At 47.9% G+C, this 14,695-nt stretch overlaps 1 protein-coding gene across 2 annotated transcripts in view; it reads left to right on the forward strand.

Moving 5' to 3' along the window:
• jarid2a (jumonji, AT rich interactive domain 2a) overlaps nt 1-13,731 on the forward strand; it is a 38,123-nt gene extending 24,392 nt beyond the window's left edge. For both annotated transcript variants that reach the window (XM_048260160.1, XM_048260161.1), the window contains exons 6-18: nt 830-1,014; nt 3,297-4,599; nt 5,830-6,392; nt 7,134-7,226; nt 7,400-7,518; nt 7,835-7,905; nt 8,022-8,136; nt 8,854-8,959; nt 9,272-9,454; nt 9,900-10,030; nt 10,200-10,383; nt 11,440-11,547; nt 12,011-13,731. In XM_048260160.1, the coding sequence (XP_048116117.1) occupies nt 830-1,014; nt 3,297-4,599; nt 5,830-6,392; nt 7,134-7,226; nt 7,400-7,518; nt 7,835-7,905; nt 8,022-8,136; nt 8,854-8,959; nt 9,272-9,454; nt 9,900-10,030; nt 10,200-10,383; nt 11,440-11,547; nt 12,011-12,193 (3,344 nt within the window). In that variant the 3' untranslated portion in view covers nt 12,194-13,731. The remainder of the gene's footprint in view (nt 1-829; nt 1,015-3,296; nt 4,600-5,829; nt 6,393-7,133; nt 7,227-7,399; nt 7,519-7,834; nt 7,906-8,021; nt 8,137-8,853; nt 8,960-9,271; nt 9,455-9,899; nt 10,031-10,199; nt 10,384-11,439; nt 11,548-12,010) is intronic.
• The last annotated feature ends 964 nt before the right edge of the window (nt 13,732-14,695 follow it).

The following is a 14,695-nucleotide window of genomic DNA, read 5'->3' on the forward strand; positions in this document are numbered from 1 at the left end:
CGCTCCGCAGAGGAATCCAATACAAGGCCGGGCCTAAATGAGACAATTTTATATGCTGCGTTGGCCGAGGGCCCAGTGCGGGTGATATGTGGGTCCCATGGAGCGCCTACAGAGTGGGGCTTTCATTTAGCAGAGTGACCCAAATAGTATTTCACAACTCTTTAATATTTTTATGGCCAACATTGGACACTCTCTTTAAAAAAATGAAATTCAGCTACAGGACTTGCTGTCGAGAGAATGTGCGCAGAAAGCTCCATTTCTGTGGTTGTGTGTATGTGTGTGTGTTTTTGTCACGCGTGTGTGGATGTAAACATCGTAAAAGGTGACACTGGCTCATTATGTTTGGATATATATATATATATATTTTTAAAAAGATTAATTCAGGCATTCCAGACCTTCAGGTTTATGTGTGTAATACATGCTACTTCAGTGATTATTTGTTGAAGCTTTTTAGTATTCTTAAAGAATGATCTTGAAGCAAAAGCCAAAGTAATCACATAGGGGCATAGAAAAAAATAGTGGCAGTCAATGTAATTCACAACATATAGAAGCTTAGGTCATCTAGCTGGCAGTCAGTGTATTTAACAGGCTGTAGGGACTCACGCACACACAGTGGGTTGAAAGTATGTTTGCCTGAGGTAAAGGCTGGTTAGCCTGGCTCAAACATTGACATTATACATTATCATTCCTCACTGCGCTGTATTATTTCTCATGTAAGTGTTCACGGCATTGTTAGTCACTGTGGTGGTGGGTGAAAGCACCTGCTGACTCATTGCATGGTGCTATAGTGTATTCATACCCACTCACTCTCCTCCTGTTCTCTCCTCAGTTTTCAGTGGCCAGGCCAAAGCCGCGGGAGTGAAGGAGGTGAGCCTGCGGTCCAGGGGGAAGGAGACCCCCCAGGCGAGGGACAGGAGCCAGAGGGAGCAACGCTCCGACCACGGCGCCCCGGCTCGCGCCTCCACCACCCACAACCTGAGGCCTAGCCGGGCGGTGCAGGAGCGGCCACTGCAGGTCTGCCCTCCACCTCACACTCGGCTCAACCACCACCCTCCACCTCACACTCGGCTCAACCACCACCCTCCACCTCACACTCTGCTCAACCACCACCCTCCACCCTCCACCTCACACTCTGCTCAAGTCTCTGAGAATATCATACACATTTGTCACTTATTTCAAAAGGCAGCAGGGTCATGCAATGATTGTTTGCCTATGGTGTATGCGTGTGTGTGTGTGTGTGTGTGTGTGTGTGTGCACTGTGCAATGATTTACAGTGAACTCAGTTGGACTACGTGCTGTATCATAGGTTAAGTGAAAGCCCTTGCTTAATGATTAAATGCAATCCAAAGAACTATTAGTCGGAACAGGTCCTTTTTCTTTTCCTTTGAATGCATACACTGAGCTAGCTGATTTCAGTCATTAGTCAAACCTCACTAAAGAGATGGAGAAGCTGCTGGTCTCACTTCAGGCACACTGGCACTGAGTCAAGGAAAAAGTTGAAAACCCTTTATTGAAGTTGGGGCATATCAACAGTAAAAATGGCGACCGGTTCAAACCGCTTTCTGGGTCTTCGTCAGGGTGTGGTCTGGGGTCTAATCTCCTTGATTGGCAAACTGGATTAAAGCACTCACTGCTAATGAGTAGGCTACATGCACCCTATGTGAACACAAAGTAATGGGAAGCATTGTTTTATGTGTGCAGACCGTGGAGTGTACAGTAGGCTACATTTGTGCTATGCTACGCTGGAGTCCGGCGGCTCTGCATACTGCGCCATAAACAGAGGTGCCAAAACAACTCCAGCCAGAGAGTAGTAAAGTAAGGAATGAATAAATGCCCATTTGATGGGCAAATGAAACCACAATCACGGCGGGCACCATGAAAACTACTGGCCCACGTTGCCAGTTTAGTCAGAAACGGTTCATCAATCAGGGGGTTCGAGTGAGAGACTCGAGCACTTATGAGATTCAGAGCAAACGTTACGTGGCTTGTTTCGGTTCTCCCTGACAGAACTCTATGTCAATTTAAATCCATTCACTGTTTGGAAACAGAGCAGAGCTTTGGTCCAGGAAAAAACAACTAGGCTACATTAATAACATCTTGTTACACAAAATCAAAACCTTCGACTGATAACATAAATCAGACATGAATATAACATTAAGCTTGCCATTTTAAATCCACTTAAACATCAGGGTGAATTTGACCTATTTGGCAGCTGCGCAGCACCCCGCGACTGTGATTTACAAGGGTCATGGAAAACTGGTTATAACGGGAGCCCATTCAGTGACTGAAGCTTAAGGCTTTGCGATTTTCGGCCATTGCGTCGGTGTTGCGGAGGCTCTGTGCTGCGCTGAGCCCGAAGTTTCCTGTCCTTGTGCCAGCGCTTCCTATGGACTGCAGAGCTGCAGATGGTTCACTTTAGCCTTCCCACCATCCTGCAGCAGGGCTATAGCAACACATGATGTCATCTGCCTCCCGGTGGCCAGATCCTCCCCTCCCACCCCCCAACCACCCCACTGACTCACGTGTGCACAAAAACCAGTTCAGAACAATAGGACCGTATGTGCATAGAGACATGCAGACTGGCTTTAAAGCTACACCTTGGTATGTGTGTGTGTCTGTGCTGAATGTAAGCGTGGATCTTTAAGCCGGTGTGTATTAAGCACAGCGCAGGCAAAACCGCCGCCCCTCCCCCACTCTCCCTCTCCCTTGCTCTCTCTCTCTGTCTCTCTCTCCCTTTCCCTTGCTCTCTCCCTCGCTCGCTCGCTCACACACATTTCTAGGCCGAACAATCGCTTTACATGGCTGAGCTCACGTGCCCGCTGTCTCTGCAGAGCTGAGCAGTGCTGTTGAGCCCCCTAGTGGTGACTGCGGAGCCTGCTGGAGATTAGTTACACAGTGGACCCACTGACCCCGTTTCAGACATGCATGCTAATACTTACAGGCTGGCTTTGCTTGAGTGCATATGAAAGGTGTTTTGGAATGATACGTTGGTTACTGCTTGTTAGCTTGTTTCATGGCCTGAATTACAACCTAGAGAGGTTAAATCACTCCAGCTAGAAGGGTGATATCACACAATAATAAATAGTATAGATAGTGCACTAGAAATAAATTGACTAGAGAGGCTAGAAAAGTTTACTTCAGTTAAAAAGGTTGTATCATAAAATAATAAATAAAATAGGAAATAAATGTACTAATTATATCTGGATATGATCTAGCAGGCAGTAACCAACTTTACCTTCTTCATATGCTTCCAGGTTTGGAATTATAATGCTCATTTGTGTTTCTGGTCTCCAAAGGTTTCTAGAATAAATGGAGCATTGCGGGAATCTTCCACCAGCACGCGGAAGGCAAAACATCCCCTCCCCCCGCCTCCGCCGCCACCACCGCCGACCAAAGCTGTGAAGTACCCCAAGGGCCACGTCACCTACACCAAAGCGAGGTTGCTCAAGGAGGCCAAGCTCAACCCGGGCGCCCGCACCAGCCAGTCGGCCACCTCACGCACCAACAGCCACAGCCACGCCAGCAACACCAGCCAGCCCCCCCACAAAATCAACTCAGGAAAAGCCAGACAGAGCAGCCAGGTCAAGACCGTCCGAGCGGCGCTACCCCCCAAGGCCGACGGCTGCTCGCGGCTCAATGGCAGGAGCAGCGGCAGAGGCGAGGCAGCCGGGGAGACACGCCAGATGCCGCGTCAGCCACCGCCGCCGCGGCGTAACGGACTCAGGCAGTCAAAGAGACAGCTGGAGGCGGCCGGGGGAGGCACTAGCCCGGCCAGGAACAGTCCAGAGGTGGGCATCAAAAAGGTCAAAGTGCAGGTGGTGTCTCCGGAGACAAGCTGCAAGAAGGCTGACGCTGTTCCAGCCGAGCCACACGTGCCGGAGAAGGTTGCCGCAGAGACAGCTGTGGAGACAGCCGCAGAGACGGCATTGGCCGTGCCCAGCAACGGCGACGCGTCGGCGGCGGGCAGCCAGCAGACGGCGGCCTCCCAGAGGCCCAAGCGGGTGTCGGCCGGGCGGCTGATGTTTACCCGCCAGGCTCAGCCCAGGCCACCGCCTCCGCCACTGCCACCCTTCCAGCCGCCGCAGCCCAAAACTGCCCCGACGCCACCAGCACTGCCGCCGCCCGCCGAGCCCCCGAAACCGGCCGAGCCCAAAGCGGCCCGCGAGAGGGAGCGGGGCAAGCGAGGCGCTGGCACGGGCACCAGGACAGGGGCGGACGCAGGGGCGGGCACCAGGACAGGGGCGGACGCAGGGGCGGGCACAGGGACAGGGACGGGGGCGGACGCAGGGCCGAGGCAAGGGCCATTCGAAGGCGTGACGGACGTGCCGGTGTTCGAGCCGTCGGCGCAGGAGTTCCAGGACCCGCTGGCGTTTGTGGCGCGCGTGCGGGAGCGGGCTGAGCCGTTCGGACTGTGCCGGATGGTGCCGCCCCCCTGCTGGCGGCCCGAGTGCAAGCTGAAGGACGAGATGCGCTTCGTCACGCAGGTGCAGCACGTGCACAAGCTCGGACGCCGCTGGGGCCCCAACGTCCAGCGGCTGGCCTGCATACGCAAACACCTCCGCACACAGGCCATCTCCCTGGACGAGCCCCCACTCATCGGTATGTGGCCAACTGTGTGAAAATGTACAGTATCTGTATGGGGGTGTACATGTGTGATTATTTAGACAGTATTGGAATGTATGGATGCAAGTATGAGGCTCTTTATGTAAAAATGGAATATTGTGTGAAAGGTTTTGTTGTTTCTGTTGTGTCTTAATGCACCTGGGGCTGGCAGCTCAGTAATCACACTGAGACATTTGAAATGCTGGATGACTGAGAAAACATACTGTAATACTTTACCCTCCAGACATTCAACAGTCATTAGAGCTTCAGCTAATAATGATAGACATGATCGTGTTCAAACTTGTCATTATGACACATTGATTTAGAACAGTGGTGTTGCTGTCTTGCAGTTTGAGTGTGTGTGTCTTGCTGTAAGTGCTTGTCAAGATGGTGGAGGAGAGTGTGTTTGTGTTGCTTGAGAGAGTGACCAGCTAAATCAGGATTACGCCGAGTCCGCCAAGAGGCTGCCTTTGATGAGATTACGCAGGGATAGAAACTGTCGCCCTGCTCACACATACACACACACGCAAACACACCACACACACACACACTCACACACACATACACACACATACACAGATCACACACACACAGACACACATGCATACACACACACACAGAGACCACACACACACCACCTCCACCCCGCCACCCCCACACACACACACACACACCCTGTCCCACACACACCCTGGCTGAAGTGGGGAAGGTTGAGAGCCACGGCAGGCTAGCATGCCAGCTCTGGCCCGGCGGGCACCAGGCGTCTTGAGAGCCGCGAGCAAGATGAAAGGGCGCCGCCCGCGTCAGGCTGGGCCCACGCTGGCATCGTGACGGGCCGCCAAGAAAGCCTGTGACAAATGGGGAATGTCGGGGTGTGGGCAGTGGCCGCAGGGGGGAGGGGATGAAGGTGGAGCTAAAGAGATTTTCAGTGTGTGTGTGTGTGTTTGTGTGTGTGTGTGTGTGGGGGAGAGAGAGATGAGCGAGAGAGTGAGAAAAAGAGTGAAATAGAGAGGGAGAGGATTAACCATCCCCTACAGTTTCAACAACAACAACAACAACAGTAGTAATCACACACACAAGTAAACATCCCATGTTTTATTCACGCACCCTCCCTTGTACAAGATTTATATTTAAGCTCTGTACCTCCTCTCATTTCTGTGCATTTGTGTGTGTGTGTGTGTGTGTGTGTGTGTGTGTGTGTGTGTGTGTGTGTGTGTGTGTGTGTAGGGGGCTGCGAACTGGACCTTGCTCGCTTCTTCCAGCTCATCAACGACATGGGCGGCATGCAGCAGGTGAGCGACCTGAAGAAGTGGAGCCGCCTGGCCGACCTGCTGGGCATCCCCAAGTCAGCGCAGGACCGCCTGGCCAAGCTGCAGGAGGCCTACTGCCAGTACCTGCTCTCCTACGACTCGCTGCCCGCTGCCGAGCGCGCCCGCCTGGAGCGCGAGGTCCTCGCCGACAAGGAGCAGCTCGAGAGGCACAAGGGGCCTCTGGAGGGCCAGGCTGACCACTCCCAGCAGGCCCTGCTGCTGCTGCCGCGCAGCGAGCCCAAGAACGGCCTGCTCAATGGCGTGCTGCACCCGAACGGCGCGCACCACCACCAGGGCAGGCTGAGGGAGCTGCAGCTGGACACGGGCGGGAAGGCCGGCGGCGCCAGCGGCACCAGCAACGGCAGCAGTAGCCGGCGGAGGACGGCGTCACAGGAGAAGAGAGCAGGAGGAGGAGGTGAAGAGGAGGAGACAGAGCAACAGGGTGGTGTACTGAGTGACCAACATAAGTGCGTCTATAGGGTATGTGCACTCGTAAACAATGGAATAGAGGAATCCTTTTAATGCCAAAATAACCAGAAGTCTTTAAATGTCCTTGAAAGAAAAGAAGAAAAAAAAACATGAGTGACATGAGACAACATACATACTACACATACATACTATACCATGCACAACAATAAACACAAACAACAACAATGCAACAATCAGATTTGAAGAGACAAAAGGGTGCATTAAAAATGACTGATTGCTGAAGAGCACTTAACACATAATTGGCAGCCGGAGGGTAAATGCACTGGACTGGTCAGTGGGGATGGGTGGGCTCATGGCCAGTCTGCGCTGCCCTCCTGACTGGGGATAGAGAGAGTAAGCTGGAGCTGGAGATGGAGGTGGTGCAGGGTGCCACCAGTCTTGCAGAGACAAGTCTGTCTCCAGGGCATATTTTCTCATGGGATTATTGCCCAGGGCACTCAGGCACACACATACACACACACACACACACACACACACACACGCACAGACACACACACGCACAGACACACACAGACACAGACACACACACACACACACACACCACACATACACACCACACACACAGACCACACACAGGATTAAGTTGATATGTCTTCACTGCACTGGAAATAAGTTGCGATGAAAGCATTGGCAAATTAGCCTGATGCACCTCAAATAAGTCCTGTTAGTTAAATACAAAATCACAATTTTCTATGTATTCATTTCTGAAAACTGTTTTTTTTTTTCTCTCAGGGGAAATCCATGTCCCTCACAACATTCTTCAGGACAGCAAGGAACACCATGAACATGTGCTTCAGCAAGGAACCTGACGCAGCGGAGGTAGAGGTCAGTAAGTGATCAGCCACACTTGGAGCGTCCCTGATGGATCATTAACCTCCTCTGTCTTTTCACTCCGTCTGGGATGTACTCAGAGGGATTGCACGTCATTCTTAATCTGTGTGTGTGTGTGTGTGTGTGTGTGTGTTTGTGTGTGTGTGTGTGTGTGTGTGTGTGTGTAGGAGGAATACTGGAGGATCGTGGAGGAAAGGGAAAGCCATGTTGCGGTGCATTGTGGGAGGATTGACACTAAGACACATGGGAGCGGCTTCCCTATGGGCAAGTCTGAGCCATTTTCAAAGTAAGTGCACAGTTCAAACCTCGCATGACGCAAAAATGTCACTAACTACTACCAACCACTAGAAAACTAGTGCCATTTAAATGACAACAGAGCTTTTAACGAAGCTGCCTTATATTCTCTCTGTCTGTAATGCTAGTCCTTATAGTTCTCCTCTGTGTATTATCAGTCCGGTAATATGCAGTTCAAGACCTTAGATCCCTTTGGAAATGAGAATGAAATGAGATGCAGAGTTACTGAAATTAGGACAGCATACTGCTACACATAGTAATCTTTTTTACTGTCTGCGTCTGACCAATGCTGCGTGTTCTAACTTCAGGCATGGATGGAACCTCACTGTCCTTCCCAATAACTCAGGATCCATCTTACGTCACCTCGGTGCTGTGTCTGGTAGGTGCTCGCATCGCGTGCCATACACGGCCTTACGACAGATAACGGAGTTCCATGTCCACTTTACAGACTGTAGTGTGGCTCACTGAAAGCCTTGTGTTTCCCTCGCTGTGCAGGAGTGACCATCCCCTGGTTGAACATTGGCATGGTTTTTTCTACCTCATGCTGGTCTCGGGACCAGAACCGCCTTCCGTACATAGATTACCTACACACTGGTGCTGACTGTATTTGGTGAGTGCAGAATGAGCCTGATCTTCCGATATTTTATGCCATTTGTACCCCCCTCTTAGTCTAGTTGCATTTTCTTGAACCCAGAAATGTTGAGTACCCTAAAGTTTTATTGCAGAAATGTCATCTATAGGTCTAGTGGATGGAATTCAACTTGGTTCCTAAAAGTTGCTCTTTGGGTAATTTGTATAATTAGCATAATAAGATAATTAAGACACTACAGGTGAATAGGGTAAAAATGTTACCTAGCTATCACCATGAAACTTTCCCAGTTGATTACTTATGTTAAGATGAGAAATAAATGTATTGCATGTTTTTCTCTATGTTAATGTTTAAATATGTAAATTAGGCCCTATCTCATTAAATATGCGCTCATTTGCTTACAAACAAAATCAGATTGTGTGATAAAGCTAGGCTCAACATTCTGGGTTGACTATTGGGCCTATGGGGGATGCAACTAGACTATATGTCAGATATGCATATGCCTCTTCATCAAGAATCTATTTAGATTCTTAAATGGTTACTGTGCAACTTGTAGATCATGTAATAATTCACCCTCTGCTTGATATAACTCTCACTTCTGAAGGTCTGTCTAGATAGACAGGCTGTAAGACCTTAGAAAAAGCACTGACAACCTATATAGGTTATCTGAGTAACTGAAAGGTGCAGACACAGTGATGGGCCCCCCCACTAGGTTCTGACCCCCAGTGCTGTCGGCAGGTACTGTATTCCCGCTGAGGAGAAGACGAAACTTGACAAAGTAGTTCACACACTGCTGCAGGCCAATGGGACTCCGGGACTGGAGATGCTGGAGAAAGGCATCATGGTGAGTGAGCGTGAACGCCAGCACAGCACAGCACAGCACAGCAACGCCCCTCTTTGACCTACCTGATACTCTCTCTACTCTCACGTAACACTGGACTCATAATGACAGTGTGTTAGAATAAAGCAGGTAGATGGTTTTATGGTAGTGTGGTATAGAGGTATAGTTGCATTGCCAAATTTATGCATATTCTATACAGATATCTATTCAAATTTCTCTCTATTGACTGCAGGGATTAAACACTGTGGCCCCTGTGGAGAGCTGAGAATCTTTGTGACCCCGTGCGTGTGTATGTGTGTGTACCTGTTGCTTTAGATCTCCCCCGAGGTGCTGTGTCGAGAGGGCATCCGAGTCCACCGCACGGTCCAGAAGAGTGGCCAGTTCATGATCTGCTTCCCAGGGACGTTCATGGCCAAGGTGTGCTGTGGGTACAGTGTGTCGGAGACGGTGCACTTTGCCACTGCCCAGTGGATGACCATGGGCCATGAGGCTGCTAAGGTAAGCGGAGAGGGTCAAGAAGCACACCACTGATTTTGCCAAAGGAAAAGGGTTATTCGGAGACATACTCATTGAGACATAACCATTAAAAGCAAAAAAGTGAAAGTAAATATATGCCTATGCTTGTCAAATTATACAAGCGAGGCTCCTGTTCAAACAAAAGATGACTGGACAAGGTGTTGGAGTACCTTATCTCATTCTCTTCCTCTGTTTGTCTTTCTGTCACTCTTTCTGCCACCAGTACTACAAAGCTAAAAGATTAATTTCTTTTATGAGAAGTGCTCAGAAGTCACTCAGAAAAGCAAACAAATGAACACAAAAAAGTACTTAGTCATGTTCCATGTAACACTAGCACTCTATAATTCAAATAAATATTGCATTGGTCTCTCTCTCTCTCTGTTCCCTCTCTTTCTGCCGTTCACATTCATTTATCTCGTTTGTACAGGAACTGAAGCGTCGTCGGATGGAGGAGCCGTTTTCCACGGAGAGGCTGCTTTACAAGATGGGCATGTTTGAGTCCAGACGGGAGAACAAACATTTGCAGAGTACAATCTCCTCACTTCTCAGAGATCTCAGGTATAAACATGCATTAGGAGGACATAAACACAAACAACCTTTAAGGAGATAAATGTAAACCAACATAAATTCCAAAGACACCTAAACCATTCATCATAACCTCATACTGCTACCGAATTACACACTCACAACACAAGGCTAAACACACCTGTGCCTTGCTCCTCTACAGGGACACAGAGATTAGCCAACGGCAGGATCTGTTTAAGGCCGGGCTGCGTTCGTCGGCGCGCTACCGGACGCTGGACAGCAGCCAGCCCCCCACGGAAGGCCGGAAGAAGCCGAGCGCGCGGTTGGCCGAGGACACCTCAGACCGGCGCTGCCAGACCTGCCAGCACCTGTGCTACCTGTCCATGGTGGGTGCCAGACAACATGGCCTCTGCATGCCACACAGCCCTAGTGTAACTGACCACAGGGAGCACGCTCTGTGAGATGCTTAGTTGGAGGCTGCAGCACAGTAGACGGCGGACAGTTATCATTAGGGATCATTAGGTTGACTAATAGTGGTGTGAATGCAGTTTGAATAGTTGTATGATTTTGTGAGATCTGTAGTGAGAGATTGTTGTGAAGTATGTAATCCACAGCACTGACATAAATAAGTTCACAAATTGTGTTTCAAAGTAGTAACAAATCAGTTTGATTGATGTGCAACAGTGCAAGCGCTCATTACTCTCTGAAGTTTTAAACCTCTTTGAGATTTATTTCAATATGAGAAGTTTGCTTGCAAGGTAATAAGGCTTATTCAGTGATACACTTATAATGCATTAATTGAAAATGACAGGAGGCCTCCGAGGTCATTGCAGATCTGTCTACTAATGCAGTTTTATGCCATGTTAGCAGTTTGTTTCAGTGCTAACTCTCCTTGCATACTGGAGACGCTCCTAGCTTGTGAAGTGTTATGTGTTTGGGTGGATTCCAGTGCAAAAGCAGTGCCTTCGTCAGTCACCTTAAGGGAATATCCCATCATAAGTCGAGGAATGACAATTCCACGGTTTGGGTGGATCCTTGGGGTTGCCTTTTAATTTCACGGTTAAAAGCTGAACGCACTGTAAGTAGACATGTGTTTTGCTGCTTACCCTATCAATATCCAGTGGAAATATGATAATAAAATAATAATAATACAATTTATTTATATAGCACTTTTTAACCACAAGTGCTTTGCAGACAAACAAGCAAAACAAACAGTAGCAAACTTAAATGATAATAAATAAAAGGGTCATCTAACAGGGTAAAAAATAGAGAAAATAAAGAATGTGAAGACAAACCGAAGGTTGTACTGTATACCTGATAACATATATGATTTATGTTATCATAACTTGGTAATCCAATTTTCCGCATCTCTTTGTAGACAGCCAGTCCTTTGAGAGAGTGTGGCTCATGTTGTTGGCCTTTGGGCCGTGTGGTTTCCTCAGGTGGTCCAGGAGAGCGATAACGTGGTGTTCTGTCTGGAGTGCACGCTGCATCTGGTCCAGAAGCGACGCTCCTCCAGGGGTCTGAAGATGATGTACCGCTACGACGAGGTAAGAAGGGCTCACGGGCCAGCACCCCTCAGCAGAGTTCAGTCTGCTCCTCTCAGTGGTACGTAATTGCAATATTATGCAGGTGCTCAACTGCAGCCCCAGCCTGCTAGCCTGACATCTGTTTCACTGATGTGAAACATGTCCTGTGTCTGACATTAGTAATGCAATTAGTGTTGGTGTTTTGGGGTATTTAGGGCATTTTGAGGGTGTTTTGGGGTATTTAGGGCATACTTATTTTGATTGGTGTGTACCAAAGGCCTCTGAGCAGAACACTCTAGAATTTTTGGTACGTACTCTACATGTTCAACCTGTTGAACCAACACGTTGAACCTGTTTGTGTGGATGTGATGTGTCTACGTCTGTGTGTGTAATCTGTGGTGTGTGTGGATGTGTATAATGTGTAATGTATGTTGCCATGTGTGTGTGTAATGTGTGTGTGTGTGTGTGTGTGTGTGTGTGACAGGAGCAGATGAACAGCCTGCTGAGTCGCGTGAGTGGGAGGGTGCAGGAGAGGAGCAGCGAGAGGAGGAGGGCGGAGCCTCAGGCCCAGGCCCCGCCTCCGTGCCCAACACCAGCACAGCGCAGCCCCCGTGCAGCCAGGAGATCCACCCAGACCCCCAAACACACCGCCAGCCCTCAGATGTGACCCCCTACACACACACACACACACACACACACACACACACACACACACACACACACACACACACACACACACACACACACACACACCTCAATCACCTGATACACTCCACCTTTCAACTTTCTGAAAAACAATCCCCCACTCTTACACACACCAACCCTCAGCATTAACACACACATACACACAAATACCTTCCCAACAGAGATGGAGGACCTCTTCCCTGAAAGCACGAAAAATCTTTTTGCACTAGTCCTGAGGTCAACTGTTTCTCTTTTTTATCGTTATTTTATATGAGTTGTTTTTTTTAGATCTGAGTATTTTCTGGTTGTTTTAGCATTACGTTGAATATAGATCTATACGTAAATACCAATATATCTATTGAATTACCTTCTGTTTTGTGCTCAAATGGTGCTGTAGTTTCACTCTCTTCCACACTAGGCCTGCCTGCTCTCCTCCTCTAGACGCCCCCTGCAGGTCACCCCCCGCAGTGAAAAAAAAAAATCAGCCAGGTAGTGCAGACTGAGGTTACTACAAAGAAGTCACACAGCAGTTTTAAATATAAGCTATTTTGTAAATCAGAAAGTAAAATTATTATTATAAAAGAGACACCTTCCCGCTGGCCCCAAAGTCAGCAAAATTAGAAAATGCCATGAAAACGTTTCAGACCTATGAATAAGGTTTCTAAGAAATGAAGCCATTAATTTTAAGCTTTATTATAAATACTAGGATACTACTTTATTTCAGTTGTAAGAAATAAGAACCCCAACCCCCACAACCCCCCCCCCCCTCCTTGACATTATGTCATGCAAATTAGATTTTACCAAAAAAAAACAAAAAAACAATAAAACCCACACAGATGCTAAAATTACCCTTGTTACACTTGTGCTAAGCCAATACCTTATCTTTTTGTGCTCTAAACTCAAGCTGAGGGAGAGCATGGTGGGTGGTTCGAGGCGAATCGACGGTGAAGACGAAGGGTATTAGCCTTACTCACCCTTTTGGAACCTTCACCTGCCTCGGCGAGCCCTCCGCAGGGTCACGCTTGTAACATATATAAATAAGTGCTGCTTAAATCATGAAGTATGGCATAGTGGTGGTCCCTAGTTTTTTAGCTTTAATTTTATAATAAAAAGGGAAATGTTAAAATAATAATAATAATAATAATAATAATAATACATAATTATAACAATAATAATAATAATAATATAGGTACAGTAGTAGCTCCTGTTGTTGCACTGGCTCCCGATTCTTTAATCCCAACTTTATCGTTGCTTCCCTAAAAATTACTGAACTGTATTAGAGATAATCAAACACAGAGTTTAGTGTTTTCCAGAGTTGTGGTTGTCTAGTTTTTGTTTGTTTTTTAAGGCCTTACAGTGTTTTATGATGTTTTTTTTTTTTACAGTAAACCTTGCTTGTCTTACATTTTATTTATAAGCACTGAATTTTCCGCTCTCCTATCAAAAGTTATGTTATTACAGTTTTTTCACTTTGCAGGTTTGTACTTCTAAGTTTGAATAAATAAACTATTCCACTGTCAATCCTTCACATCTCAAATGTCTGTGCTATTCTAACATGTCCTTATACAGTAATTTATACAGTAATTATTGTTTATTTATTATGAGGCAATACAGTCCCGTGTATTTTTTTTATGTATTATCTGTGGGCTCATACTAAGCTAAGACTCTCAGGTTCACAGACTAGTACTGTATACTCCCATGCAAAATAAGCTTGGAGAAACGCATTTCTTTTTCAGGACAGAGTCAGTTCAACAGTGTCCAAAGGCACAGCTGAACCACTATGAAGCACTACTCTTGGCTTGACACCATTAAACTCGGAGGACAACGTGCATGTGCACTTCAGTGAGGTGCTACCCATGCGGTTGGACCACTTCCTCTACTACTGTCCACGAGCGCAGCAGAGTAGTGGATGGAGCCGCTCTCTCACCTCCCACCAGATGTGCGATGAGGACGTGACCGTGGAGTTGGGCGCATCTCAACGCAGACACAGTGCGGAGTAGTTCTGTTCAGGGGAGCTGAAACGATGTTCCATGAACCGTTGGACGTGAGCAGAGGAGTGCTGGTGTGCAGCGTGGAGGAGAGCAGCCAGCGATGCGGAACACACACACACACACATCTTCACCTCCTTGCTCCCCTGCGGGGTGCAATCATACGTTTCCCCTGATGGGCTGCTGTGATTGGCTGCGATCACTCTTCTCCCAGTGTGCAGTCCTGACAGCTTGTGTGCAGACATATGGCCAACAATGTCAAGGGCTGTTTAGGCTGCAGCGCGTCTGCATGTTAGTATTCATGTCTTAGCGGAAACCTTTGGAGGAGAGGGATGTGAGCACAAGCATGCTGGAGGCATAGTTCTAGCACTGCGTATCTTTATGTGTGTGTGTGTGTGTGTGTGTGTGTGTGTGTGTGTATGTGTGTATGTATGAATGTATGTATGTTTTTGTCTGTGTGTGTGTGTATGGGGGGGTGAACAGCAATAGCAAATCAA

Source organism: Alosa alosa, chromosome 13 (genome assembly GCF_017589495.1).
Source record: "Alosa alosa isolate M-15738 ecotype Scorff River chromosome 13, AALO_Geno_1.1, whole genome shotgun sequence".
NCBI lineage: Eukaryota > Metazoa > Chordata > Actinopteri > Clupeiformes > Clupeidae > Alosa > Alosa alosa.